At 40.2% G+C, this 27,102-nt stretch overlaps 1 protein-coding gene and 2 non-coding genes across 13 annotated transcripts in view; 1 reads left to right on the top strand and 2 right to left on the bottom strand.

The window, feature by feature from the left end:
• SEC24A (SEC24 homolog A, COPII component) overlaps nt 1-27,102 on the bottom strand; it is a 76,035-nt gene that overhangs the window by 11,048 nt on the left and 37,885 nt on the right. For 10 of the 11 annotated variants that reach the window (XM_054249549.2, XM_078359527.1, XM_035284922.3 and 7 more), the window contains 11 exons: nt 25,535-25,647; nt 24,127-24,245; nt 21,846-21,901; nt 20,568-20,774; nt 17,569-17,689; nt 16,765-16,923; nt 11,120-11,293; nt 9,907-10,017; nt 7,013-7,188; nt 2,712-2,849; nt 34-138 (listed from right to left, as the gene is read on the bottom strand). In XM_054249549.2, the coding sequence (XP_054105524.2) occupies nt 34-138; nt 2,712-2,849; nt 7,013-7,188; nt 9,907-10,017; nt 11,120-11,293; nt 16,765-16,923; nt 17,569-17,689; nt 20,568-20,774; nt 21,846-21,901; nt 24,127-24,245; nt 25,535-25,647 (1,479 nt within the window). Of the gene's footprint in view, nt 1-33; nt 139-2,711; nt 2,850-7,012; nt 7,189-9,906; nt 10,018-11,119; nt 11,294-16,764; nt 16,924-17,568; nt 17,690-20,567; nt 21,465-21,845; nt 21,902-24,126; nt 24,246-25,534; nt 25,648-27,102 lie in introns of all 11 variants that reach the window. The other variant, XR_013530852.1, reaches the window with a different exon arrangement.
• Nucleotides 2,295-2,401, bottom strand: LOC118151819 (U6 spliceosomal RNA). The gene has a single exon (XR_004740226.1). It is a non-coding gene; the product is annotated as a U6 spliceosomal RNA (small nuclear RNA).
• LOC118151836 (U6 spliceosomal RNA) lies at nt 14,571-14,676 on the top strand. The gene has a single exon (XR_004740241.1). It is a non-coding gene; the product is annotated as a U6 spliceosomal RNA (small nuclear RNA).

Raw genomic sequence — 27,102 nt, 5'->3', positions numbered from 1 at the left:
GCAGTGAGGGTCAGGATAAGTCAAACTACTTACAGAGCCTGCATCCATGAGGAAAGCTCCATCTCTGCTTAGCTTCTCTACTGAAAGCTGAAGAATAGGGGGCTGAGGTATGGTTCTATCATTAATGTTGAGTGCTCCCTGAGGAATTAAATAAAAGAGTAAAGTTTTAATTATAGGAAATAAGGAGTCGCAATTAAACAACAACAAAAAATTAAATGAATGTTTCCTCTAAGAGTTTGGGCCTTGCTTAGGTAAATCACAATTATTCCTATTTAAGCACAAAGATGACGATGATAGTTACAGTTAGATAGTTATCACTTATCTAACCAAGCCATTGTGACTCCCAATAAAGCCAAATTAACTTCTGATCTTGTTTTTTTTTTTTTCTTTTGAGATGGAGTTCTGCTCTTGTTGGCCCACATCTTGGCTCACTGCAACCTCCACCTTCAGGGTTCAAGGGATCCTCCTGCCTCAGTCTCCCGGGTAGCTAGGATTACAGGTATGTGCCACCATGCCTGGCTAATTTTTTGTATTTTTAGTGGAGAAGGGGTTTCACCATGCTGGCCAGGCTGGTCTTGAACTCCTGACTTCAGGTGATCCACCTGCCTTGGCCTCCCAAAGTGCTGGGATTACAGGCATGATCCACCATGCCTGGCCATCAACTTCTGATCCTAACCCTTGTTTTAAAAAAGAATGCAGGCCGGGCGCGGTGGCTCAAGCCTGTAATCCCAGCACTTTGGGAGGCCGAGGCAGGTGGATCACGAGGTCAAGAGATTGAGACCATCCTGGTCAACATGGTGAAACCCCGTCTCTACTAAAAAAAATACAAAATATTAGCTGGGCATGGTGGCGCGTGCCTGTAATCCCAGCTACTCAGGAAGCTGAGGCAGGAGAACTGCCTGAACCCAGGAGGCGGAGGTTGTGGTGAGCCGAGATCGCACCATTGCACCACTCCAGCCTGGGTAACGAGTGAAACTCCGTCTCAAAAAAAAAAAAAAAAAAAAAAAAAAAGAATGCAATAGGCCAGGCATGGTGGCTCATACTTATAATCCCAGCACTTTGGGAGGCCAAGGTGAGTGGATCACTTGAGGTCAGGAGTTAAAGACCAGCCTGACCAACATGGTGAAACCCCATCTCTACTAAAAATACAAAATTATTCGGACATGGTAGCGCACGCCTATAATCTCAGCTACTTGGGAGGCTGAGGCAGGAGAATCACTTGAATCCAGGAGGCAGAGGTTGCAGTGAGGTGAGATTGTGCCATTGCCCTCTAGCCTGGGCCATGTGAGCAAAACTCTGTCTCAAAAAAAGAAAAAGAAAGTTACCTCAAATTTCACAGGCAATTTTCCTTTATATTTGCAAGGTATCTTAAATTCTTCTTCTTTTTTTTTTTTTTTTTGAGATGGAGTTCTGTCGTCACTGAGGCTGGAGTGCAGTGGCACGATCTTGGCTCAGTGCAACCTCCAACTCCTGGGTCCCAGTGATTCTCCTGCCCCAGCCTCTCAAGAGGCTGGGATTATAGGTGTGCACCACCATGCCTAGCTACTTTTTGTATTTTTAGTAGAGATGGGGTTTTGCCATGTTGGCCAGGCTGGTCTCTAACTCAGCCTCAGGTGATCCACCTGCCTCAGCCTCCCATAGTGCTGGGATTACAGGCATGAGCCACCTCACCGGTCCTGTATCTTAAATTCTTTATATTTTGAAAGATTTTTAACCAGAACATTACTTCCAAAATATGTATCTTAACTTGATCACAGTTTTAGAAGGATTTTGATTTAACATTTTCATTCTTGTGACTTTAATTCCGGTAAATTTCTACCAAAGGAAAACAATGTTGCAACTTAGATAAATATTTTTTCTTTAATTCAAGGACACTGTTACATTGAACTGGGTGTTCAGATGTAACTTCACTCTCAGATCTAGATGTACTTTTGTTCCAGTCTGGAATGATTTCTATAACAAAAAATACCCCTATTCTCCACAAAAAAGATATTTTAAAAATTCACCCAAAATTTTTTTTAACTATACTTTAAGTTCTGGAATATATGTGCAGAACATGCAGGTTTGTTACATAGGTATACATGTGCCATGGTGGTTTGCTGCACCCATTCACCTGTCATCTGGGTTTTAAGCCCCACATGCATTAGGGATTTGTGCTAATACTCTCCCTCCACTTGCCCCCCAACCCCTGACAGATGCCAGTGTATGTGATGTTCCTTTCTTTGTGTCCATGTGTTCTCATTGTTCAAATCCTGCTTGTGAGTGAGAACATTCAGTGTTTGGTTTTCTGTTCCTAAAATATGGAACACTTCACACATGTGTATGTCATCCTTGCACAGGGGCCATGCTAATCTTCTCTGCATTGTTCCAATTTTAGTATATGTGCTGCCAAAGAGAGCATAAATATACCCAGAACTTTTAAAATGTCAGTTGTTAAAAGATCAATTTGTTTGAATAAATAAATAAGTTGCTCTGGTCAATTTGACAGTCTTCCCATTTCTTAGATCTGTTCTACAGATGGTATTTTAGGAGACTTACTGACACTATTTTTAGGAGCTTCCCTATACTAAAATTTCTTTACTGAGTCTTAACAAAAAAAACAAAAACAAAAGATAAAGCCTTAAATAATAAACCTTCCTCATTTCTGTACTTGATTATGATTAGCCTTACTAATCTTCAAGTAAAAGCCACAAAAAAGCAATCCATCTTACCTCATCTGAGAGATTGTCAACTCTATACAAATTGGGATGAGTTGTGAGCATAAGGTAAACCAAGGGCTGATTTTTCACTTGACACATAGCAAAAATGCGTTCATCTAGACGTGCATTTGTTCCAGTCTGGAATGATTTCTGTAACAGAAAACGCCCATTCCCCACAAAAAAACTGTATTTTAAAAATACATTTAGAACTTTCAAAATGCCGGTTGTTAAAATAATATTTTTTAAAGTATCTTTTTTCAAGAAGTCCACACATCTATTAAAATGTAGCAACAGCCCCACCTAAAAGTCTTGTGAAATTAACCAACTGACCATGGCAAAGTTATCTGATCTCCCTGGTGTCTGTTTCCTAGTTGATAAAATAGATCTAAATACTTTATCTACCATGTAATGATAGTGATGTAACAATCCAAGCAGCACCATAGGAAGGATGAAGTTATGCTGCAGATGACAAAGTAAAGGCATATGTGAACAACCAAAAAGATATCTATTAAGTCAGTGGTCCTTTCTGGCACCAGGGATTGGTTTTGTGGAAGTCAATTTTTCCACAGACTAAGGGGGACATGGCAGAGGATTATTTTGGAATGAAACTGTTCCACTTGATATCATCAGGCATTAGATTCTCATAAGGAGTGTGCAACTCAGATTTCTCACATGCGCAGTTCACAATGTGGCTGGTGCTCCTATAAGAATCTAATGCTGTCGCTTATCTGCCAGGAGGCAGAGCTTAGGCAGTAATACTCCCTCACCCACCAGTCACCTCCTGTTTTGGGGCTCGGTTCCTAACAAGCCACCCACTGGTACTGGTTTGTGGCCCGGGGGTAGTGCAGTGAGAACCCTGCACTAAGTGTTCTATAAATGCTGGGTGATGATTAATGGCAGCTGTCATTGACCCACCATATAAACAATATAACAAAGAATACTAATTACCAAAAAAAAAAATAATAGTACTACAAATGAGGACAGCTTCTTAGTAAAATTTGTTAATAAGTAAATATGATATTTAACTTATTTTCTTTACACAGATAAAAATGGAGAAGAATAAAGTTATGGGTAAGATTTTAAGTATTCCAACTGATGGAAAGGAGGTAGAGAGAAAAGAATAATGAAATTATATATTAAAACAAGTACACTTGGCAGGGCGCGGTGGCTCACGCCTGTAATCCCAGCACTTTGGGAGGCTGAGGCGGGTGGATCACGAGGTCAAGAGATTGAGACTATCCTGGTCAACATGGTGAAACCCCATCTCTACTAAAAATACAAAAAATTAGCTGGACATGGTGACACGTGCCTGTAATCCCAGCTACTCAGGAGGCTGAGGCAGGAGAATTGCCTGAACCCAAGAGGAGGAGGTTGCGGTGAGCCGAGATCGCGCCATTGCACTCCAGCCTGGGTAACAAGAGCGAAACTCCGTCTCAAAAAAAAAAGTACACTGAAGATTATAAAAGCTCTTAAGATTTTAATGTTAGAAGAAAAGTTCCATCTATTCATTTAGAATATATTTCCTGTGTGTCTATTATATACTAGGAGCTATTCTAACTGCTAGGACAAAAAAGTGAATGAATAAAATAAAAATCCTTGTCCTCATGGAACTTACATCCTATTAAGGGAAGAATAAAAAATAAGCAAAAAAATATGTGGTATGTCAATGATAAACGCCATAGGAAAAATACAGAGGTAAGAGTGATTAAGGGTGTCAGAATGATGTGGGATGGGTTGGGATTAGAGTGTTGCATATTAAATGAGGAAGATCAGAGAATGTGGGCTTTAGAAAAAAGCATTTCAAGAAAGGCCTGAAGGAGAAAGAAGAGCTCAGATTTTTAAATGTTAAAATTTAAATACTTATGTAATCTGTGTACTTATATTCAGAAATTGAAATAGATAATTTGAGTTAAAGAAGTGAGAACTAGAGGCTGGGCACAGTGGCTCAGGCCTGTAATCCCAGCCGAAGGGCGTGGATCACAGGGTCAGGAGTTCCAGACCAGCCTGGCCAACACAGTGAAACCCCCGTCTCTACTAAACATACAAAAAATTAGCCATGCGTGGTGGCAGGTGTATCTAAAGAAGATTAAGGGCCAGGCGTGGTAGCTAAAGGCTGTAATCCCCACACTTTTGAGGCTGAGGCGGATGGATCACATGAGGTTGGGTGTTCAAAACCAGCCTGACCAATATGGTAAAACCCTGTCTTTAATGAAAATACAAAAATTAGCCGGGCTGTGGTGGTGCATGCCTATAATCCCGGCTACTTAGGAGGCTGAGTGGGGAGAATTGCCTGAATCCAGGAGGCAGAGGTTGCAATGAGCTGAGATCTTGTCAGTGCACTCCAGCCTGGGCGACAGAGGGAGACCCTGTCTCAAAAAAGATTAAGAGGTGTAATGTTGACTGGGTGTGGTAGCTCAGGCCTGTAATCCTAGCACTTTGGGATGCCAAGGGGGGGCAAATCACCTGAGATCAGGAGTTTGAGACCAGCCAGACCAACATGGTAAAACCCTATCTCTACTAAAAACACAAAATTAGCTGGACGTGGTGGCACACCCTTGTAATCCCAGCTACTCGGGAGGCTGAAGCAGGAGAATCACTTGAACCCTGGAGGCGGAGGTTGCAGTGAGCCAAGATGGTGCCACTATACTCCAGCCTGGGTGACAGATTGAGACTCTATCTCAAAAAAAAGAAGTATAATGTTGCTGAAAGTCTGTAGGGAACAAGAAAGAGCAAAAAAAAAAAAATCACATGTATGCTCTTTTTTTAAAAAAAGTTAACTTTAACTTTTTATTGGTGAAAAATTTTAATTGTATATATTTATTAGATACAAAGGGATGCGATGATATAGTATACAATGTGGAATGATTTAATGAAGCTAAGTAACATATCCATGATCTCCAATGGTTACATCATTTATTCCTCCTGCCTAACTAAAGCACTGTACCTTTTGTTCGATATCACTGCTTTCCTTCCGCACCACTCAGCCTCTAGTAACACCCATTCTGCTTTCTGCTTCTGTGTGTTTGATTTTTTAGCTTTTACATATTAAGTGAGAACATGCAATCCATGTGTGCCTTCTTGCACCAGCAATATGATATATAATTCTTGTTTTGGAAAACTGATTATCAGTTGAATTTTTTATAATGTCACTGAATACTTTGCTTAGAGAAGCATCTTTCTTTTTTTTTTTTGAGATGGAGTCTCTTTCTTTTGCCTGGGCCAGAGCGCAGTGGTGCGATCTTGGTTCACTACAATCGCCATTTCCTGGGCTCAACCGACTCTCCTGTTTCAGCCTACAGAGTAGCTGAGACTACAGGTAGGTGCCACCATGCCTGGCTAATTTTTGTATTTTCAGTAGAGAAGGGGTTTCATCATATTGGTCAGGCTGCTCTTGAACTTCTGACCTCATGATTTGCCGACCTCAATCTCCCAAAGTGCTGACATTACAGGCATGAGCCACTGCACCCAGCCAGAGAAGCATCTTATAAATGAGAAACTTGTTCTGAATCAGTTATTTGCAAGTTTCTTTGGTTATAAAATTTTCAAAGTTCAATTAAGAGGCAAGGCCCCTGTCCTCAGAAATTTAACCAGCATAAAGTTATGTATACAATGTTTAGGGATTCATAGGATAAAAATTTTGCCTTTTGATGTTTCCACTGTGTTCGTTTCTTTTGTTCTGGCTCCCCCCCCACCCCCCCCCCTGTTCTGGCTCCCCCCCCACCCCCCCCCCACCCCGAGACGGAGTTTCGCTCTTGTAACCCAGACTGGAGTGCAATGGCGCGATCTTGGCTCACCGCAACCTCTGCCTCCTGGGTTCAGGCAATTCTCCTGCCTCAGCCTCCTGAGTAGCTGGGATTACAGGCACGCGCCACCATGCCCAGCTAATTTTTTGTATTTTTTTAGTAGAGACGGGGTTTCACCATGTTGACCAGGATGGTCTCAATCTCTTGACCTCGTGATCCACCCGCCTTGGCCTCTTTTGTTCTGTTTTGTTTTGAGACAGAGTCTGGCTCTGTCACCAAAGCTGGAGTACAGTGGCGTGATATGTGCTCACTATAATCCCCGCCTCCTGGACGCAAGCATCCTCCCACCTCAGCCTCCAGAGTAACTGGGACTACAGGCGTACACCACCATATCTGGCTAGTTTTTTTGTATTTTTTGTAGAGATGGGGTTTCACCATGTTGGCCACTCTGGTCTCAAATGTATGGACTCAAGCAAGCCACCCATGTCAGCCACCCAAAGTGCCCGGACTGAGGTGTAGGCCACAGTTTCTGGCCCTCATTGTGTTAGTTTCTGTATCTGTTTTTCTTACCTGTTTAAGGAGAGCCAACACAAAAAGTGGGAAAAGCCGCAAAGAAAAAGGAACCATCAGTCCAGGCTGCTGGTTACTTAAGACTGAAGAACGGTAAGCAGAAAGGGAGTCAATGACTGCATTCACTAGAGCATCCCGAGCGTCACTCAGACTGGCAGTCATGGATCTGTCAACAGCTAAGTGAGGTGAAAGTAAGGACAAAAGAGAAATATAACAGAAGTTTAGCTATTCCACTGTTAAGGATAGAAGAGATAATTTTTTAAAACTATACTGTCTTTCTCCAATTTACTATATATACAAACAAGACGAAACACAGCAGCTACAAGCATGCTCTGGAGAATTGAGCCAACCTCATTTGAAATGCTGCTCTGCTATTTCCTAGTTGTATAATAATTTGGCAAGTAACTTAACCTTTCTGAGCCTCAGTTATGCTATTGATTGTAACCCAACATTTTATATACCATTGAGAAAGAAAAACATTGCAATTAAACATATAATGCTTTCCTGTTTCCTGAAATACACAGTGTTTAGAAACAGAGTTCTTTTGACATTTTTATTTTAATTAATTAAAAAAATTTTTTTGGCCAGGCACGGTGGCTCACACCCAGCACTTTGCAAGGCCGAGGCAGGCTGATCATGAGGTCAAGAGATTGAGACCATCCTGGCCAACATGGTGAAACCCCGTCTCTACTAAAAATACAAAAAAATTAGCTGGGTGTGGTGGCACATGCCTGTAATTCCAGCTACTTGGAAGGCTGAGGCAGGAGAATTGCTTGAACCTAGGAGGTAGAGATTATGGTGAGCAGAGAACGCACCATTGCACTCCAGCCTGGGCAAAAAGAGTGAAACTACGTCTCAAAAAAAAAAAAAATTTTTTTTTTTTTACAGTCTCCCTATGTTGCCAAGGCTGATCTCAAACTTATGGCCTCAAGCAATCTTCCTGCCTCAGCCTCCCAAAGTGCTGGGATTATAGGCATAAACCACCATGCCCAGCCCAGAGTTTTTATTTTATATTTACAGAAAGAGCTCTTAGAGATATTTACTTATTTAGAGATGGAGTTTCACTCTGCTGCCCAGGCTGGGGTGCAGTGGCGTGATCTTGGCTGCATCTTTTGCCTCTCGGGTTCAAGTAAATCTCCTGCCTCGGCCTTCCAAGTAGCTGGGACTACAGACATGTGCCACATCCGACTAATTTTGTGTGTGTGTGTGTGTGTGTGTGTGTGTGTGTGTGTATTTTTAGTAGAGATAGGGTTTCTCCATATTGGCCAGGCTAGTCTTGAATTCCTGGCTTCAAATGATCCAACCACCTTGGCCTCTCAAAGTCCTGGGATTACAGGCATGAGCCACCATGCCTGGTCTTTTATTTAGACAGATTTTCATCATTTGTCATAGCACTCTGTTTATACGCAGAAATTTTTTTTTCAATATTTTAAAAAAAACATAATTGTTTTGAAGACTTCTCAAACTTTAAACACCATTCATGTGGTACTAAAAATACATTCAATATGGTAGCAGAAAGAATACTTACAAAGTTGTGACAATTTATCACAAATCCACAAAACCTACCTAATAGTTATTGCTGCCAATAATAATAATCAGTTACCAAAAAATGTAACTTAAACAAAAAAATAAAGGCAGTGATCTTCAAATTTCCTAGGTCACAATCTTAAACACCTAACAACATAAAAGACTTAAGTGTGGATGAATCCTTTACGAGGCTCCATGTAAAACATTTTTCCCAAATTCAAGAAAGTGGGTAACTATTCCTGATACAGACAGATTTAAATTTAAAGCAAATGGACCTACTGAGGCTGGGTATGGTGGCTCACGCTGGTAATCCCAACAGTTTGGTACACCAAAGCAGGAGTACTGCTTGAGCCTAGGATTCAAGATCAGCTTGGGCAACACAGTGGGACTCTGTCTCTACAAAAAGTTTTTTTAAAGTTAGCTGGGTGTGGTGTTGTAGGCCTTTAGTCCCAGCTATTCATGAGGTTGAAGTGGGAGGATCCCTTGAGCTCAGGAGGTTAAGGCTAGAGTGAGCTAGGACCACATCATTGCACTCTACCCTGGGTGACAGAGCAAGACTCTGTTTTCAAAAACTAAAGAAAGAAAATGGACCCACTGAAATTCTTCCCTCCAGTAGAAAGATTGCAAGAATCAAATTGATGTTATTAAGCTGTATGTATTTGAAAAGGGAAAAGGGACCAAAAAAAACAAGAAGGCAACTGTATCTGAGATAGAAATAAATAGTTAAAGATATCAGTAAGTTTTCTATTGGCTCACATGATTTGGCTGCAAAGAAATCTGTGGTGGTAAACTGGTTTTCAATCCCCAATTCCATGACTCCAAGTCTAGTGATGTTTATGGTATACTGCTTCTCTTGTAATCTAAGTTACAGAGCTCATAAAAAGACTATTAAATAGCACTAATATTCAGCATTACCTAAGACATAGTTAAGTTCAGTGTAGACAAATACATAGAGACAAAGTAGTTTAGTGGTTACTTAAGGCCAGTAAGGGAGGGAGGAAGGAGTAGGCAGTAACTGCTAATGAGCATGAGGTTCCTCTTGGGGCGACAGAAATGTTATAAAATTAGATTGTGGTGATAGCTGTACAACTCTGTAAAAACACTAAAAACAAATTAGTATCGATTAAAATGGGTGAAGTGGTATGGTATGTAATTATATCTCAATAAATTTATTTAAATAAACAAACAAAAAAGATAAGATTACCTGCAGCAGATCTTTTCATTCAAATAGTTACTTAGCAGGCACCCACCCAGGGGATCTAAAACATTCAAACTATAAAGCTAACTATTTAAAGGAAAACAAAACTGTTTGGACTTTGATTAATGTTATTACTTGTAAAATATTTATAACAGATAACAACTCTTACCCATATTGGCCAATAACCCTGAAATTGCTTGAATATCAGCTCCAAGAAACACATCATTTAGAGTTGAAACTACTGGCAAACACAATGTATGAACACGAATTCTTCTTTCACCTTTGGGGAAAAAGCACAAACAACAGTGAGAGGCAACTATATATAACAAAAGATTATGTTAAAGTCACTTGGAAAAATCACTTTTTAGCTGGGTGCAGTGGTGTGCTCCTGCAGTCCCAACTACTCCAGAGGCAGAGTCAGGAGCTTAGGAGTTGAAGTGCAGCCTGGGCAACACAGTGAGACTCCATCTCTTTAAAAAAAAAAAAAAAATCTTTGTGTATATATATATACATATATATTAAAAAAAATCAATTTACACCCAGGTAATGTAGTTATATACTAAGCAAAGATAATATCAAAAGTTTTATATTGGTCAGGTACAGTAGCTCACAACTGCAATCCCGGCACCCAGCACTTGGGGAGGCCAAGGGGGGAGGATCACCTGAGGTCAGGAGTTCAAGATACGGCTAGGCAACATAGTAAGACCCTATCTCTATTAAAAACAAGTAAGTTCATAAATATTTATCTTTTTTTTTTTTTTTTTTAAGAAACAAGGTCTCATTCTGTCACCCGGGCAGGAGTGTAGTGACGCAATCACAACTTACTATAATCTCAAACTCCTGGGCTCAAGCAATCCTCCCTACTCAGCCTCCAAGTAGCTAGGACTACCAGTCTGTGCCACTATACTTGGTTAATTTAAAAAAAATTTTTTTAAGAGACAGTGCCTCACTATGTTGTTCAGGCTGGTCTTGAATGCCTGGCTTCAAGCGATCTCCCCCAGTCAGCCTCCCTATATGCTAGGATTATAGGATACCACACCTGGCCCTACTTCTTCCTTTTTTTTTTTTAAACTATAAAATTCTTTTCATTCAGGTTATTACTAAATAAATAGGGATCATATTCAAACGACAATACACTGAATTTAAAAAAATATCTTTTTTGAACTTTTTAGTTGGTTTACTGCTTTTGGTAAATTTTATTTTTTATTTATTTTTTTATTTTACAGGGCTACCCCACAGGCAGTGTGCCCAGAGTAGCCCTGGTAATAAAAATTTTAAGTTAACGAACATAAGACATGCTACATGTGTTTTATAGCCTGTTTTGACATTTGAAGTCCAGACAATACATGAACATTTAAAATCCAAACAAGCGAACAACTTACCTTTGCTGGATGTATACAAGAGCGCTGATTGAAAAGAAACCAACTGAATGTCAGTAAGACTCTCTTCCACTGACATCTGCACGGCATACCCAGCATCTGGGTTGACGTTAGGCAAAGACAATAAGTCAGTCGACCTAACAAAGAAGTTCCCATGGAAAGTATGAATGGAAAGACCTAGAAGAAAAAAAGTTAACAAAATGGTTTTCATATACCTACATATTGATATTTACATTTTATCCTAGTTATTCAACAGATTGGCAAAAAGTAAAGAAATTTAGATAATATACAGTACTTACTGAGGTTAAGGAATAATAGATGACTTTTGAAATTAAGGTGGGGATACTAATTTTCAAAAACCATTTTTGGGCCAGGTGCCATGGCTCATGCCTGTAATTGCAGCACTTTAAGAGGCCAAGGTGGATGGATCACTGAGGTCAGGAGTTTGAGACCAGCCTGGCCAAAAACATGGTGAAACCCTGCCTCTACTAAAAATACAAAAATTAGCCTGGTGTTGTGGTGGGTGCTTGTAATCCCAACTACTCAGGAGGCTGAGGCACAGAATCGCTTGAACCTGGAGGCGGAGGTTGCAGTGAGCCAAGATCCCACCACTGCACTCCAGCCTGGGTGACAAAGCAAGACTCTGTCTCAAAAAGAAAAAAAAAAAAAAAATCGGAGGATAATTTCATCATCAAAATTCTAGATACTTATTTTGACGTTAGCAATCACATATCAAAGAATGTATCCTACAGGTACACTCATTTACGTGCCAAATTTAGACATGCAAAAAAATTTGAAGTAGACTGGTATGTCACAGCAAAAAAAAATTCAGAAATGCCTTCAATGGGTAACAGTAGAAAAAGTATGCCAGGCATAGTGGCTCAATCATGCCTGTAATGCTAGCACTTTGGGAGGCTGATGCAGGCAAATCACTTGAGGTCAGGAGTTTGAGACCAGCCTGGCCAACTTGGTGAAGTCCTGTCTCTACTAAAATAGGAAAATTAGCCGGGCATGGTGGTGGGCACCTGTAATCCCAGCTACTAGGGAGGCTTAGGCAGGAAAATCGCTCAAACCCAGGAGGTGGAGGTTATAGTAAGCCGAGATCATTCCACTTCACTCCAGGCTGGATGATAGAGTGAGACTTGGTTTCAAAAAAAAAAAAGAAACTAAACTGTCATTTGTCCAATCTGCTGAATACCAAGTAGAATAGGTAGAAGTTTAAATGAATGTGATAGATTTATGTGATCTAAAATTAATGAATCTTGAAGGTTTATTGAATACAAATATATGCAATATTCGCTTATGTAAATAGATCATATGATATGTTTTCCATGGAGATGTACTTAAGTATGTAAATCTGCAGGAAATTCTGAAATATACCAAGTGATATATACCATTTTGAACAGTAAATTTGAATATATTTTAACTACGTAAAAGTGAAGTGAAAGTATATGTGTCACATACACACTCAAGCTGATACAGGAAGATTTTAGCTTTACCAAAAAATGTTTTTATTTTATTTTATTTTTTTGATAAATAAATAAAATAAATATTTATTTTTATTTTATTTATTTATTTCGTGCTCTTGTTACCCAGGCTGGAGTGCAATGGCGCGATCTCGGCTCACCGCAACCTCTGCCTCCTGGGTTCAGGCAATTCTCCTGCCTCAGCCTCCTGAGTAGCTGGGATTACAGACATGTGCCACCATGCCCAGCTAATTTTTTTGTATTTTTAGTAGAGACGGGGTTTCACCATGTTGACCAGGATGGTCTTGATCTCTCCACCTTGTGATCCACCTGTCTCCGCCTCCCAAAGTGCTGGGATTACAGGCTTGAGCCACTGCGCCCGGCCTTATTTTATTTTACTTTATTATTTTTTTATTTTATATTTTTTTGAGACACAGTCTCGCTCTGTTGCCCAGGCTGGAGTGCAGTGGTGCCATCTTGGCTCACTGCAATCTCCATCTCTTGGTTTTCAAGCAAATCTCCTGCCTCAGTCTCCTGAGTAGCTGGGATTACAGTCACACGCCACCATGCCTGGCTAGTTTTTTTTTTTTTTGGTATTTTTAGTAGAGATGGGGTTTCACCATGTTGGCCAGGATGGTCTTGATCTCCTGACCTCGTGATCAGCCTGCCTTGGCCTCCCAAAGTGCTGGGATTATAGGCGTGAGCCACCGTGCTTGGCCTAATGTTTTTATTTTTTTTTAACAAGAAAAATAGATGCACATTTTGCTTGTGAAATAAAAACCAACTTAAAAACAGTAATCAGAATGAAAAAGAATACTGGGCATAGTGCCATATGCCTATAATCCCAGGTATTCAGCAGGCTGAAGCAAGAAGATTGTTTGAGCCCAAGAGTTGAAAGCAAGCCTGTCTCTCAAAAAGAAATACAGAACATTTAAAAAGGCATGAAGGAAAAAGAGAATGTGGGTTTGTACATACAAAAATAGAAAGGTGTTCAAGATATTGTGATAAAAATTAAAAAGCCACGTGTAATTCCCCACTGCTTTTATTTGAAGTAAAAGCCAAAATATATGTTTATAAATGACATAGGAAAGTTTCTGAAGGGCATATAATTAACTATAGAGTGGAACATATCAAGTTGTGCTTGATAGGTCATTTAATATCTTTTTGTACATTATCTTTTCTGTGTTAACTTTTCTAAGAGTATGTATTTGATCTGTAGTGAATTTATCATTAAAAAAATACAAAGAGAAACCTAAGCAGGCTAATCACAAAGCTTTATTAAATTAAGCACTCAAGAAAGAGGGCAGCCAGGTGTGGTGGCTCATGCCTGTAATCCCAGCACTTTGGGAGGCTGAGGTGGGTGGATCCTGAGGTCAGGAGTTCAAGACCAGCCTGATCGATATGGTGAAATCCTATCTCTATTAAAAACACAAAAATTAGCTAGGCACGATGGTGCGCACCTGTAATCCCAGCTACTTGGAAGGCTGAGGCAGAAGAATCACGACCACAGGAGGTGGAGGTTGCAGTACACGGTTGCAGTACACTGAGATTGCGCCACTGCACTCCAGCCTGGGCAATAGAGCAAGACTCCATCTTCAAAAAAAAGGAGGGCAAAGGAGTTGCTTGGTATATCCCAAAGCTCTTTATGCAAAATAAGGCACATATAAAAATAGCCTCCATCTTGACAATTAAAAAAGGTCTTAAAAAGCACATTAGGGGCCGGGCATGGTGGCTCACGCCTGCAATCCAAGCACCTTGGAGGCCAAGGCGGGCGGATTACCTGAGGTCGGGAGTTCAAGACCAGCCTGACCAACGTGGTGAAACCCCGTCAATTTAAAAAAAAAAAAAAAAAAAAGCATATTAGGATGTACACTTCCCTTAATTTATAACAGGTGTCTGCAGAAATAAATAGTTTTGAGGTCCATCAGTCTTCAACAAATGGGATCCAACAAATGCACCTTTTAAAACAAACACTAAAACACCATTAGGTGCTCACTTTGACAGCTCATATACTAAAATTGGAATGATACAGAGAGATTAGCCTGGCCCCTGCACAAGGATAACACCTAAATTTGTGAAGCGTTCCATATTTTAATTAAAAATTATAAAACAAAAACTGTTAGAATTAATAAATTCACCAAGGGTATATCATTACAGTGAAGAACAGACAAGAAAGAGCTTCATCTGGCTCATGGATTGACCAATAGATTTCTTTTTTTTTTAGAGTTTCTTTAGTTGCCCATGCTGGAGTGTAAAATCTTAGCTCACTGCAACCTCCACCTCCTAGGTTCAACAGATTCTCTTGCCTCAGCCTCCTGAGCAGCTGGGATTACAGGCATGTGCCACCAAACTGGGCTAATTTTTTGTATTTTTAGTAGAGACAGGGTTACTCCATGTTGGTTAGGCTGGTCTCAAACTCCTGACCTCAGGTTCCGCCTGCCTCAACCTCCCAAAGTGCTGGGATTACAGGCATGAAACACCACGCCTGGCCGACCAATAGATTTCAATGTGAAAGGGAAGGTTAGTGGATCTTTATCTTTTTTATTTGCTATAGACTTCACATAAGTAATTTTGCCATTGCAAAGAATATTATTACACTGGGCATGGTAATTCACACTTGTAATCCCAGCACTTTGGGAAGCTGAGATGGTAGGATCGCTCAAGTCCAGGAGTTTGAAACTAGCCTGGGAAACAGTGTAAAACCTCCACCTCTACAAAAAATTAAAAATTAGCTGGGCATGGTGGCATGCACCTGTGGTCCTGGTTACTTGGGAGGCTGAGGTGAGAGGATCGCTTGAGCCCAGGAATTGAGGCTGCAGTGAGCTATGATCATGCCACTGCACTCCAGCCAGGGGAACAGAGCAACACTCTGTCTCCAGAAAAAAAGAGAAGAAGAAAGGACATTACTGCTCTACACCCCCTTACAGAGCAATTATATTTATTTAAATAAAAACTCAATTTGTGCAGCAGCAATGGACCCAGTCTCTACAAAGAAAATTAAAAATTAGCCAGGCATGGTGGCTCACACCTGTAGCCCCAGCTACTAGGGAAGCTGAGGTGGGAGGATCAATTGAGTCATGGAGGTGGAGACTGCAGTGAACTGTGATCACACTACTGCACTCCAGCCTGGGCAATGGAATGAGACTCTCAAAAAAAAAAAAAAAAAAAAAAAAAAGACTCGGTCAAGCACAGTGGCTCATGTCTGTAATCCCAGCACTTTGGGAGGCTTAGGCAGACCATCTGAGGTCAGGAGTTCAAAACCAGCCTGGCCAACATGGTGAAACACTGCCTTTACTAAAAATACAAATATATTACTCTACTAAATATACAAAATAGACTCTTTTTTTTTGAGATGGAGTTTCACTCCAGGCTGGAGTGCAGTGGTGTGATCTCGGCTCTCTGCAACCTCCACCTCCCAGGTTTAAGCGATTCTCCTGCCTCAGTCCCCTGAGTAGCTGGGATTACAGGCACGTGCCACCACACCCAGCTAATTTTTGTATTTTTAATAGAGATGGGGTTTCACCATGTTGGCTGGGCTTGTCTCAAACTCCTGACCTCGTGATTTGTCCCCCTTGGCCTCCCAAAGGGCTGGAGTTACAGATGCGAGCCACTGAGTCTATTTTTTTTAAAAAACAAGGTCTCACTGTTGCCCAGGCTGGAGTGCAGTGATGTGATCTCTGCTCACTGCAACCTCTGCTTCCCAGGCCCTAGCAATCCTCCCACTTCAGCCTTCTAAAAAACTGGGACTACAGATGTGCACCACCATGCTAAGCTAAATTTTTGTATTTTTTGTAGAGATATTGCTTCGCAATGTTGTCTGGGCTGGTCTCTAATTCCTGGGCTCAAGCGATCCACCAAAGTTATGGAATTACAACCAAAGTTCTGGAATTACAGGCATGAGTGACTATGCCCAGCTAGAAATAAGGACTTTTTAAAAAATTGAAATAATTCACACACCATAAAATTCTCCATTTAAAAATATACAAGACAGTGCTTTTGAGTATATTCTCAATAGGCACCCCCCGTTTTTGGTTGCAGTATTTCTTCTCTCTTCTTAATTGCACATTCCACAGTCAGTGAAGTATCTTGGAAGGGCAGATCTTATCAGACTATATAAAAACACATGTATTTACTGGCACAAAAAATATTATTCACTCCTATTAAAAAAATACGTATTCCTACCTTTGGTGCACCGAATCCTCATGACTGCTTCAAAGCCAATCTTCCGAGTAAGGTATCTCTGTAGTTCTTTCTGTAATTTCTGTACTTGGACTGGGTTGTGTCGATAATGGTAAGAGGGATAGTAATAAACACTACCTGCTGAATACCGAGAAATACAACCTGGAAGAGAAAACATACTGCTTTAAACTGTGCCATTAACTACTTCTACTACACCAAAGTAACTGCAGACATTGGAATCAATCTTTCTTTAACTTTCCAAGGTAAACTACTGTCAGGAAGGATATTTCATTTCATTTTTATGAGACAGAGTCTCATTCTGTCACCCAGGCTGGAGAGCAGTAGTGATATCATAGCTCACTGCAGCCTTGACCTCCCAGCTCAAACACTCTTCCCACCTCAGCCTTCCGAGTAGCTAGGACCACAGGTGTGTGCCACCATGATTGGCTAGTTTTTTATTTAAAAAAAAAAAATTGTTTGTAAATATAGGGTCTTCCTATATTGACCAGATTGGTCTCAAACTCCTGGCCTCAAGTAATGCTCCTGCATAGGCCTCACAAATTGTTAGGATTACAGGCATGAGCCATCATACCCAGCCTGCATTCCTTTAAAATAGTAGTATGGAAATTTCTCTATTATTAAATGTTTAGACTAGAAGACTATAAGGTTTTTAACAGACTAAACTGACTGATTAACTCTCCCAAAGGCATAAAAATTATTTAACTTTGTCCTGTATTCAGAACACTATCATATAAGTACAATTTTGATATTCATTTAACAGAAAAAAAATCATTAGGAAGAACTTACCCAGAGAAGCCAAATCAGAATACTGTCCACTGAGAAGGAATAAGTCAACAGCTACTTGCTGACCAGAACAGTCCAAGGCTAATTTCTTATAGAAGTCAGTGGATGGTGTCAGGTGTATATCCTATTTATAATAAATTACAAAGAGACATTTAAAAAAATCATTACATTGTCATAAAATCTAAATACACATCTACATATATCATGATGTTAACAACAATTGCAGTTATTTCTGGGCATTCTACAAAGTCCTTTTCCTTTGAGGTACTATTTGATTTTTCATTAAGAAGGAAGTACTGCTTAGGAATTTTCTGTAAGTTCTGGCCAGGCATAGTGGCTCACACCTGTAATCCTAGCACTTTGGGAAGCTGAGGTGGGTGGACTGCTTGAGCCCAGGAGTTTTTGACCATCCTGGGTAACATGGCTCTATTTATTTAAAAAATATATAAATTTTTATTTATTAAAAAATATAAATATACATAAAAAGATTTTGTAAGTTTTCTTGCTTTACTTTTAAAAAGAAATACATCTACTATAATAATTTCATAATTGGCAAAGACTTTATTGTAACTAAAATCCACTCAATGTTCAGTATGCTGGCAACTGTTCTAAACAATTCATACGTAATACTTATTTAGCCCTTTCAAATACCCTAAGAGGTAAGTGCTATCATTATTTTCTTTCTTTTTTTTTTTTTTGAGACAGAGTCTTACTCTGTCACCCAGGCTGGAGTGCAGTGATGTAATCTCAGCTCACTGCAACCTCCTACTCCCACATTCAAGCAATTCTCATGCCTCAGCCTCCCAAGTAACTGGGACTACAGGCACACACCACCACACCTGCCTAATTTTTTTTTTTCTTTTTTTTTGAGATGGAGTTTTGCTCTTGTTGCCCAGGCTAGAGTACAGTACCGTGATCTTGGCTCACTGCAACCTCCACCTCCCGGGTTCAAGTGATTCTCCTGCCTCAGTCTCCTGATTAGCTGGTATTACAGGTGTGTGCCACCACACCCGGCTAATTTTTGTATTTTTAGTAGAGACAGGGTTTCACCATGTTGGTCAGGCTGGTCTCAAACTCCTGACCTTGTAATCGGCCCGCCTCAGCCTCCCACAGATTATAGGTGTGAGCCACTGCACCTGGCTAATTTTTGTATTTTTAATAGAGACAGGGTTTCATCTTGTGGGCCAGGCTGGCCTGGAACTCTAGACCTCAGGTCATCTGCCCGCCTCGGCCTCCCAAAGTGCTGGTCTTATAGGCATGAGCCACTACACCCAGCCATCTTTTTGTTGTTCTTGTTGCCCAAGTTGGAGTGTAGTGGCATGAACTCACTGCTATCTCCTGGGCGCAAGTGATCCTCCCACCACAGCCTCCAGAGAAGCTAGGACTATAGGCTCTCAGCATCACACCTGGCTAATTTTTTTGTATTTTTGTAGGCTCAGGGTCTCACTATATTTCCCAAGTTTGCCTCAAACTCCTGAGCTCAATCAATCCTTCCACTTCAATCTCCCAAAAAATTATAGGCATAAGCTACCACACCGGACCCTTTACTTTCACCTTATATAAGAAACAAAGGGGCAAAGAAATTAAGTAATATTCCAAGTTCCCATGTATAATAAACTGGCAAATAGGCAGTGTGACTCCAGGAATGATATCATACCCAGTAGTACACAGGTGTCTCTTTCATAATCTTTTGGGAAAAACTTTTATTTTGAGACGGCGTCTCACTCTGTTCTCAGGCTGGAGTACAGTGGTGCAATCTCGGCTCAATGCAATCTCCTCCCAAGTTCAAGCAATTCCCTTGCCTCAGCCTCCCAAGCATCTGAGACTACAGGCACACACCACCACAGCCGGTTAATATTTTGTATTTTAGTAGAGACAGGGTTTCACCACGTTGGCCAGGATGGTCTCGATCTCCCGACCTCATGAGCGGCCTGCCTTGGTCTCACAAAGTGCTGGTATTACAGGTGTTAAGTCACCGAGCCTGGCCTCAAAAACTTTTAAGTTTATACACACAAGGTACACATAAGCACCTTCACCATCAATGTACCAAATAAGACTATTCTTTTTCTTTTTTCTGTGTGTGTCAGATGGAGTTTCGCTCTTGTTGCCCAGGCTGAAGTGCAACGGTGTGATCTCGGCTCACTGCAACCTCTGCCTCCTGGGTTCAAGCGATTCTCCTGCCTCAGTCTCCTGAGTAGCTAGGATTACAGGCATGCAGCACCATGCCTGGCTACTTTGGTATTTTTAGTAGAGACAGGGTTTCTCCATGTTGATCAGGTTGGTCTCGAACTCCCGACCTCAGGTGATCTGCCTGCCTTGGCCTCCCAATGTGTTGGGATTATAGGCATGAGCCACTGCACCCGGCCAAATAAAACTATTCTTCTTTCTTTATTTCTTTCTTTCTTTATGAGATGGGAGTCTTGCTCTGTTGCCTAGGGTAGAGTGCTGTAGCACATTCTCAGCTTATTGCAACCTCCACCTCCCGGGTTCAAGCAATTCTCCTGCCTCAGCCTCCCAAGTAGCTGGCATTATAGGCACCTGCCACCAGGCCCAACTAATTTTTTATTTTTAGTAGAGCCGGGGTTTAACCACGTTGGCCAGGCTGGTCTCGAACTCCTGACCTCGTGATCCACCCGCCTCAGTCTCCCACAGCACTGGGATTACAGGAGTGAACCACCACACCTGGCCATAAGACTATTCTTAACTGGTCAGTCAGGTTCTCTTTGTCCTTATCAAGCATATTCTGTTAGTCTCCCAGGCTGTCTCACTAAAGGCAGGATGAACTGCTACTGATCTACTAAAGATATTGCAAATTAAAGAAGGGTAAATCAGGCAGAAAAAAATGTAATAAAATAAAAATGTCTACATAAAAGTTAAACCCTTTACCAATTTCCTTATAGTCCATCCTCCCAACAATTGAGAAATAAATTTAAAGAAACCGGTTCTGTGGTCACAGGGATGGCACCGCAGCATAAATCTCAGACATTTCATGGCTCTCTAACCTTAGCAGATGACCTGTGGTTAGGCTCCTCTCGTGGTTTCAGGGCTCCCACTCCAAGAGTTGGGAGTTGTGTTTGAAAAACAGACATTCGACCACCAGTTGGAGACATCAGCTTAAAGGCAGCTTGAAGTGCAGGACCCAAGGCACTCTGGGTCTCCAGAGTCTTGGTAAACATTTGTGGCAATGTTTTCAGTAAATCTTGCACAAGCTTGTAAAATAAAGCAAGAAAACTCAAGAATGTCACAATTTTTTTTTTCACATTTAGTCAGTATCTAATACAATAGACAAGACATTGATGATGATCAGAGAATCTACAGACACTAAACAATGAAATTGGTCAAATGACAAGAAAGCCATTTTAAGTCAACATTATAAATTGGCAGGCAAGACAAATCAAAGTTGGGGCCTTACAGTTCTTGCACATGCAATAGTCCAGCAAGACTATAAGTCCAAAATGTATCCAAAAGAACCATCACAGTTCAAAGAATTGATATATTTTAATGCCATGAAAAATGGCCTTCTCCATCACCTCTACATACTTTATTCTTTTAAGTTCCACAGTGAGCTTAGCTCTTCCCTGTTGCAAATCTATGATATCCAGTAACTTTGCCAACTAGTAATATCACTAAAAAAGAAAAACAACTACCTTTACAGGTTAGGTTGTACAAATAGAGTTAATGGGGAAAAAAAAATACTTCGCACTATGGCACAGTCACCATTGCCAACAGCAGAGACCACAGACTTGCTAGTTAAAATGTTATCCCTACGGCATATATGCATGTACAGGGTACACAACATCCCCCCTTCAGACACATTCTGTTCACCTCTCACTGTATTATCTCATGGCAATTTCCAGGCAGGTAATAAGAGTTTCTTCTGAACTGACCCCAATGACACTCTGTGAATCAGAAAAGCAAAGGGCACTGAAAGCAGCCTACCTAATGCGCTTCTATGTAGTGACCAGAAGCTTTATTTCAGCAACCCTCCCAACTTCCCAAATGGCTGGCAAGACAGATTTCCTTCAGGTGTTCCTCCTATATGTAATATGCTTATTTTCTACCCTATTACAAATAACTTGCTTCATTAGACTTAAAAATGATCAGCTCAGGATTGAACTCAAGAGCTGTTCATCTTGTTAATTTTAACTATGAGCAAATATAAAATGCTACACATTTTAGAAATGTCACAGAAAGAACCAAAATTTTACTTCAAGTTCATTTCAAAAACATATTCCTTCAATATTTCGATTAAACATGTCAGGTAGAAAAATGTGCCTTACCTCTTTACTTTCATTTAAGTTTACTAATAAGTTGTCTGGCATAGGTATAAAAACATCTGAAAGAAAAAAAAACACATTTATTTTAAACAAAATATAACATTAAAGGTGTTCCAAATATATGACACAAATGTGATTAACCACCCACTTCGTTAAAGATAAGCCACTTCATCCACTATTACAGCACGGTTTACCTATGTCCAAAGAACCACCAAAAAACCACTCTGATTCAGGTATCTACTGCAAAATTTTCTGCTTCTTGTCTGCTACCTTGTAAAAGGTATAGACTCCCAATTACAAAATATTTATTTGGGCCAGGTGCAGTGGTACACACCTGTAATCCCAGCACTTTCAGAGGCCTAAGTGGGTGGATTACTTGACTCAGGAGTTTCAGACCAGCCTGGGGAACATGGTAAAACCCTGTCTCTACAAAAAATACAAAAATGAACCAAGCATGGTGGTAACACGCCTGTAGTCCCAGCTACGTGGGTGGACTGCTTGCCTAGGAGGTTAAGGCTGCAGTGAGCCAAGATTGCACCACTGCACTCCCAGGCTAGGCAGGAGGATGAGACCCTGTCTCCAAAAAGAAAAAAAAAAGAAAGAAAATATTGATCTGTACTCACTGAGTAAGGATGTGCATAACTGCTCTGCTTCTTAGGCTAAAGGTAATATTTTACAATCCTACTTTGACTTTTTTTTTTTAAATGGTTGGTCCTGGAAGCCAGCCAAAGATATACTCTTGGCATTAAGAAAAATTTTTTTGACTAACATGACACACAAGAATGCTGTCTTTATAAGGAAGCAATACAGCTCACCAATAGCTGTCATTCAAAAAGCAGAAGCTTTCTCATAAAGAAGGCCCACACCAGTGTCTTTAAGAATGGGACTGTAGGCTGGGCACAGTGGCTCATGCCTGTAATCCCAGCAGTTTGGGAGGCCAAGGCAGGCAGATACTGAAATCAAGAGATCGAGACCATCCTGACCAAAACGGTGCAACCCCTCACTATGTTGGCCAGGCTGGTCTTGTGTTAGCCAGGATGGTCTCTATCTCTTGACCTCAGTATCCGCCTGCCTCGGCCTCCCAAAGTGCTGGGATTACAATTTCATTGTTTTATAAAGGCTGAATGATATCCCATTATGTGTTTATACCACATTTTGTTTATTCATCTGTTGATGGCTACTTGGGGTGTTTCCACCTTCTAGCTATTGTAAATAATTGCTATTGCTATAAACAGTAACGTACAAGGATCTCCTTGAGTCACTTCTTTCAATTTTTTGGAGTATATATTGAACAGTGGAATTGCTACATTATGTGGTAATTCACCTTTAACTCTGAAGAACTGCTAAGGAATTTTCCACAGCAGCTATACCATTTTATATTATGACCAGCAATGCACCAGGGATGTTTCCACATCCAGGGGCATAAATATTTGCCCCTGTTTTCTACTTTCAGCTCTTAAGTATAGGTCTTTAGTCCATGTCAAGTTAATTTTCTTTACATGGTATAAGGTGGTAAAGGTCCAACCTCATTCTTTTACATAGGCAGTATTGCTACAACTATTTGTTCAGAAAACTGTCTCTTCTCCCCCTGATTGGTCTAGGCACCTTTGTCAAAAATCAATTGACTGGCTGGGCCTGTTGGCTCATGCCTATGATCCCAGCATTTTGGGGGGCCGAGAGAGGCAAATCACTTGAGGTCAGGAGTTCGAGACTAGCCTGGCCAACATGGTGAACCCTCGTCTCTACTAAAAATACAAAAATTAGCTGGGTATGGTGGTTCATGCCTCTCGTGCCAAGTACTCAGGAGGCTGAGGCAGGAGTATTGCCTGAACCCAAGAGGCAGAGGCTGCAGTGAGCTGAGATCACACCACTCCACTCCAGCCTCGGTGACAGAGTAACCCTCCATCTCAAAAAAAAAAAAAAACCACAATTGCCTATATGTGCAATGGCTTTATTCTGAGCTCTCAATTCTATTTCTTTGCTCTATGTCTATCCTCAAATACTTTTTGAATGAATGGAAAGAAGTGGGAAAAAGGCCTAAATTTGATCTGAGTTCTAACATTAACTTGTTTTTGTTGCCTTGTACAGAATTCATGTTGTCTCCATAACCCGTTTCCTCTTCCAAGAAATAAGAGATTGAACTGAAAGATTCTTACAACTTCAACAATCATGATTTTATACTCAAGATTTTCCCTGATATAGTACAAACAATACACATCCAATGTCAAGTAATCAAGAAATGTTTCTAAAATTGGAAATTATGAAAATAGTTATAAATCTATACCTTCAATATCTGAAACTATTAGCATCTGAGGTTGAGAGAGACCTTCTTGAAGACTGTAGAAATGGATTGTACTGTCAAATGTTATGAAGCCAATTTTTGTTCTAGTGTTGCCAGGAAGCCTAAAAACAAATTCGTAAGAGTATTTTACCAAGTTTTAACTATATACAAATATACAAAAAATGTGTCCTAAGAATTACATGCAAATATCTCATTCAGTATTATGGAAATTGGCCCAACACAAACAATTGTTTAAACCACCCAATGTTTACCATGAAAACATATGTGACTATAAGGGAAAACACTATACATAAACCAAACAATAAAAAAACCCCCGGCAATAATACAGAAATCCAAAACCAAGTATAGCTATCAAGTTACATATAATCACTTAGGAAACAGTACGCTAAAAATACTGAAAAGTATGAAATTTTCCAGATGATTTTAAGTTATAAACCATGCTTCAAAAAAAAAAAAAACCATGCTTCAAAATATTGTGATACACAAACTAATATTTAAGAACAAAGAAGAGCAAAGCATCTATTTTAAAGAACTACAAATATGTGGAACTACAGCTATATAAGGGGAAAAACAAATTTTCACTCTTGTTCATGCATGGCTGAGTCAGTGAGAATCTCATCAATTCACAATCCCCATTCACAATCTACAGCATTAAAAATACAAATGCTGGCAGGAACAAGAATGAGCTTTTCACCAAAGGGAGAGAGTTACTCCACTTGTGATGAGATTTGGTCTTCTATATTCCTCCATACCACATACAAGCACTATACTTCATGACATAGAAAGGTTACATTTGCTTTTATGGGTTACACTAGGTGTCTAAGCACCACTGGAAACAGATATTTTAAGAGACTTAAGACACTTGATAACCAAATGCAATGTATGTATGCTGTTTAAATTGTTACTCCAACAAACTGACAGTAAAAAGACATTTTTGAGACGAGGAACAAAAAATAAACTGGGTATTAGATCATATATGGAATTACTGCTAATTTTCTTGATGCTTTAGTATTACAGTTAGGTATAAAAGTTACTCTTGAAATATGTATAGGTAAAACAGTATGCTGGCTGAAATTTGCTTTAAAATACTCAAGGTAAGAAAAGGTATGTGTGTGAAGGGGAAGGATTAGATGGAGCAAGAACAGTACAATGCTGAAGATGATGAAGCTGGGTGACAATAGGTGCCCGGAGGTTCATTATATTATTCTTCCTACCAACTATAGGTTTAAAAATAATGTTTCGAAGAGGAAGTGAGGCCTAAATTGACAACTGATTTAGGTGAAGTTTTAGAAAATAATTATATAGCTTTCTTTTCTTTTGGATTTCAAAAACTACTTATTCATTTAGAAAATATTACTAGTTTCAAATTTAAGTTGAATGAGAAACTTACAAATCCAGATTGTCTAACAAACTCTGGCAAACTGAATTCAAGTATCCAGTTTCGACTGCATTGTGAGATACATCAAATACAAAGAGATACACTGGAGGTTGAGGTGGTCGTAACTGAAGAAAAAAAAGATCTTGTTAAGTACATTTAACAGGATTAAGTTTAAATTTATTTGCTGGGTACACATACAGCAAAACAATTTAAAAAGTATAATTTACAAATTGAGTATAGATTATAATAAAAAAGCAAAGCTATACTATATTGTTTACAGATATATACATATAAGAAAAATGAGTCTGTGACTGCCATAATTCAGAAGAATGTTTTCTCTAGGACAAGAGAGGGAAGAGATGTGATCAGAAGGGCTTCAGGCCGGGTGTGGTGGCTCATGCCTATAATCCCAGCACTTTGGGAGGCAGAGGTGGGTGGCTCACCTGAGGTCAGAAGTTTGAGATCAGCCTGACCAACATGGCAAAACCTCGTCTCTACTAAAAACACAAGAAGTAGCCGGGCGTGGTGGTGGGTGCCTGTGGTTCCAGCTGCTTGGGAGGCTGAGGCAGGCGAATCGCTTGAACCAGGGAGGCAGAGGTTATGGTGATCCGAGATCATGCCACTGCACTCCAGCCTGGGTGACAAAGCGAGGATTACAGGTGCCCACCATCACGCCTGGCTAATTTTTGTATTTTTAGTAGTGACAGAGTTTCACCATGTTGGCCAGGCTAGTCTTGAACTCCTGACCTCAGGTGATCTACCCACCTCAGCCTCCCAAAGTGCTAGGATTACAGGCGTGAGCCACCGTGTCCGGCCAAGACTGTATTTCAAATTTCCAAATCCAAAAATTTATTTTCAGTTCAATAAAAAGCATCAAATAGCCACAATCGGAACTGAGTATGTAGTATACAGTCCTCCCTTGGTATCTGCAAGAGATTAGTTCTATGATCTCCCACCTCAAATACCAAAATCTAAGGATGCTCAATTCCCTTACACATAGGTTATATTTGCATATAACCTATACACATCCTTCTGTATACCTTAAATCATCTCTAGGTTTTGACAATAATACCTAATACAACATAAATGCTATATAAATAGTTGCTATACAGTATATTAAAGTTTTATTTTTTTTTTTAAAGAAAAGGTCTCACTTTGTCACCCAGGCTCGAGTACAGTGATGCAATCATAGCTTACTGCATGCAGCCTTGAACTCCTGGGCTCAAACGATTCTTCCACCTCAGCCTCCCAAGTACCTGGGACTGTAAGCACACACCACCATTCCTAAAATCTTTATAGAGATGGGGTCTCACATGTTGCCCAGGCTGGTTTCAAACTGTTGGCTTCAAACAATCCTCCTGCCTTGGCTTCCCAAACTGCAGGGATTATAGGTGTGAGCCACTGCATCTATCCTATAATATTTTTTACTGTGTTTTTCTGAACATTTTCGATCCATGGGTAGTTGAATCCATGGATGCAGAACCCGTGGATACAGAGTCAACTGTATTTTTATATATTTTTGCATGTATCACTTACCAAATTTACATAACCTGCCCGTCAAGAGATAAGCCAGAAAGGAG

Source organism: Callithrix jacchus, chromosome 2 (genome assembly GCF_049354715.1).
Source record: "Callithrix jacchus isolate 240 chromosome 2, calJac240_pri, whole genome shotgun sequence".
In the NCBI taxonomy this organism is placed as follows: Eukaryota; Metazoa; Chordata; class Mammalia; order Primates; family Cebidae; genus Callithrix; species Callithrix jacchus.
Note: the sequence above shows the minus strand (reverse complement) of the source record. Positions and strands in the feature narration are given on the sequence as shown.